Genomic DNA, 2,724 nt, shown 5'->3' on the forward strand with positions numbered 1-2,724 from the left:
AATCTTATTGTCATAACAAGGGTGTTGGATTGAAGAATCAAGATTCTGAGAAATATCTCATAATTGTGTGTCAGTGACATTATCTTTAAAGCAAAAGGCAGAAATGAGACATCTTGCGATCTTGTTATTTTTGAAGCTATCATTGTTTTGCACTTAACTAGCTATATTTTTTTATTCTCTCATGCAAGGTGTACTCTCAAGTGTTTCTCCTGGAACTTGGTTTACAGGCAGGTCTTTAGAACATGATTCACATACTTTCTTAATCTTTGACTATAAGCTACACGACAAATAAAGCAATAGAAACATTTAATTAAAACCTATACCTACATCTTAATTAAGAATTAAATTATTTCATTTCAGCTGCCAAAAATACTAGGGGCATTAAAATCACAAGGGGATCAGCTACACAATGAAGTCAGGAGTGGGGAAAAAACAAAAATAAAAATAAATTAAATTTAATGTGGTCTGTGTTAAGATGTAACAAAACAATATATTTCAAACCTACCATCTATCAATGGATGGATATCAAGGTATTTTTCCCTCAAGGAATTTGGCTATGCCCACGTGTCCTGAACATGATCCATGTAGATGAAGATAAAGACTTCAATTATCTCTACGGCTGGTATCAGTCCCTCTTCCCATACTAGCTGGTCTCCTGGGCAAGGAGGGGTTTAGGCTGCAAGGTCCAGAAACATGCTTCAGTAAGCAGAGTGATACTCCCCCTTATGAGCCGTCCTGGAATGGGGCCTGCAGAGCACCAGGCAAGGTCCCTCCCCGCTCCCCTAAGATAGGACCCTCACCTCAGCCACCTGAGGGCCGGGTGCAGGCTCTGCGAGGATGACCCCTCAAAGCCTGTTTCCTCCACCATGACCTTGTCTCCCTCTGGTCCCGAAGTGACCCCTTTATTGCTTAAGGGGGTATGAGGCTCCTCGGCTGCTGCAATGGCGGCTGGGGAGCAGCCGGGTGAGGGGAGCTGGGTAGCCCCATGAAGGTTTGGTTGTGGCCACCAGCGCCCATCTGGCTGTCCATTCTGGTTTCCTCTGGCCCTTCTTTTCAGAACTGGCTGCTGCCCCATTGAGCTGTGTCCAGCTTCTTCGTGCTCCCCAGCACCATTGCCATCCAGATTCTGCAAAACTTCCAGGGCAATGTTGCCATCTCCATCGTAAAGGCCAGATTCCTGATCCAAGGTTGCTCTGTCCTTGAGTAGGACGCCTGGACACTTCTCCCGGACAGGACCTGGGGGCAGAGAACAGACCGTCTATGCAGCTGGGAGTCGCCCAGACTAGAGAGGGGTTATCTTCATGAAGATGTGCATGTGAGGAATTTAGGGGTTATTTGAGCCTAAGGAAAGGATTGGGAGGGGCTCCCTTGGGCCATTCCCCATCTCAGCACTCAGGTCTGAGCTGTCAGTGAAGATGTCCCCACCTCTTCCAGGAAAAGTGGACTGGGATCTCCTCCCTTTTTCACCCTGCGAGCCTCTGGCAGAGACTTGGCCCTCGGCCTCGTAGGGGAAGGTTGGCTTCCGATAAGATTCTGGTTCAAAGGCCGGAAGATCTGGGGCAGCTGCCAAGGATCGCTGCAGATTGTTGGGTCCCTATGGCCCCGGTGGAGGGGTGGAAGGCCATTCGGGTGAAATGGAGGCTGTGGCAGGGGAGGCTCTGTTCTGCAGAGGGCAGAGAGCAGAGATGTTTCAGCACCGAGGTCTGGACAGCGCCCTTCGTGCTGGCTGGAGGCGCCCTAAAAGCAAGTGTCCTCTGCTCCACCAGAGCTTGGTCTGTGAGGCAAGATGGGAGGGTCGCTGGGCCCTGTCCTCTGTCGGAGATCGGAGATCGGGGCTCTGAGCTCGGCCCTGGTGTGCTGACCGACAGAGACAAAGGGGAGACGATGGAAGATGGTGAACAAATAATGACCCTGGAAGAGCCATCCTGGAGAAGCATGCCAGCCTGTACCCCTCCTGCACGAGGCCTTTCTTCCATTGCTAAAGTGCAGTATGGTGTTAACATGGAAATTCTCCTAAGAATTTAAGATAATAAATAGCAAGCATCACAAGTGAGTTTGTGAGGCAGACCACCACACAGAATTGGCAAAACAGAAAAGAAAAAGAAAAAGAAGTGGCTGAGAAACTTAGTGATTGTTAAACCCTTTCCCTCATATTGAGCGCATCAAAGGGATGTAAGAGCATCTCTAAACCTTTGGAAAGAGCACCACAGAGGAAAGGAGGTTGCTTGCCCCCTTGTTCAAACCTAGTAAGAGAGGCTTCAACATGCCACCTGGGGAGCTTGATACGTAGCCCCTGGAGTTTGGAGATCAGTGGCCTGATGTATATTTTTGCTGAATAAAACCAAGGGTCATGAGATAGCCTGACTAGCTGTTCATGGTTAAATTGAGATAAGGTGTATGCATACCTTTGGAGTGCAAATGTGGGGGTAGATGATGCATGAATTCTTCTCATGGTTTAGACATGATCTGTGTGCGGAGTCCTCTTAGGTGCTATCCACAGGGCTGCCCGAGGGCTAATCAGATCTATTAGAAGATAATACTAGATGTTGATTAAGTAAAAACAGCTGAAATAAAAACATATACCAGAGAGGACGCTCAGCACTGAGTCTTTCAAAATTCCAGAAAAGTCCTAGAGAGTAGTGTCTCTGCTCATGACTCCTGGCCACATAGACTTTGTTGTGCCTTTGTGTATCATCTCTCATGCTCTGACTCTGAAGGGATCAG

The 2,724-nt window shown here is 48.0% G+C and overlaps 1 protein-coding gene across 1 annotated transcript; it reads right to left on the reverse strand.

The window, feature by feature from the left end:
* Positions 1-586: 586 nt before the first annotated feature.
* On the reverse strand, positions 587-2,461 carry LOC311610527 (uncharacterized protein). Its single transcript, XM_084861863.1, has 3 exons — positions 2,406-2,461; positions 801-1,236; positions 587-676 (listed from the first exon to the last, which is right to left on the reverse strand). The coding sequence occupies exons 1-3, from the start codon at positions 2,437-2,439 to the stop codon at positions 604-606; spliced, it is 543 nt and encodes a 180-aa protein (XP_084717989.1). The 5' UTR covers positions 2,440-2,461; the 3' UTR covers positions 587-603.
* Positions 2,462-2,724: the final 263 nt, after the last annotated feature.

Source organism: Pipistrellus hanaki (genome assembly GCF_964339955.1).
Source record: "Pipistrellus hanaki genome assembly, chromosome: 16".
Taxonomy (NCBI): domain Eukaryota; kingdom Metazoa; phylum Chordata; class Mammalia; order Chiroptera; family Vespertilionidae; genus Pipistrellus; species Pipistrellus hanaki.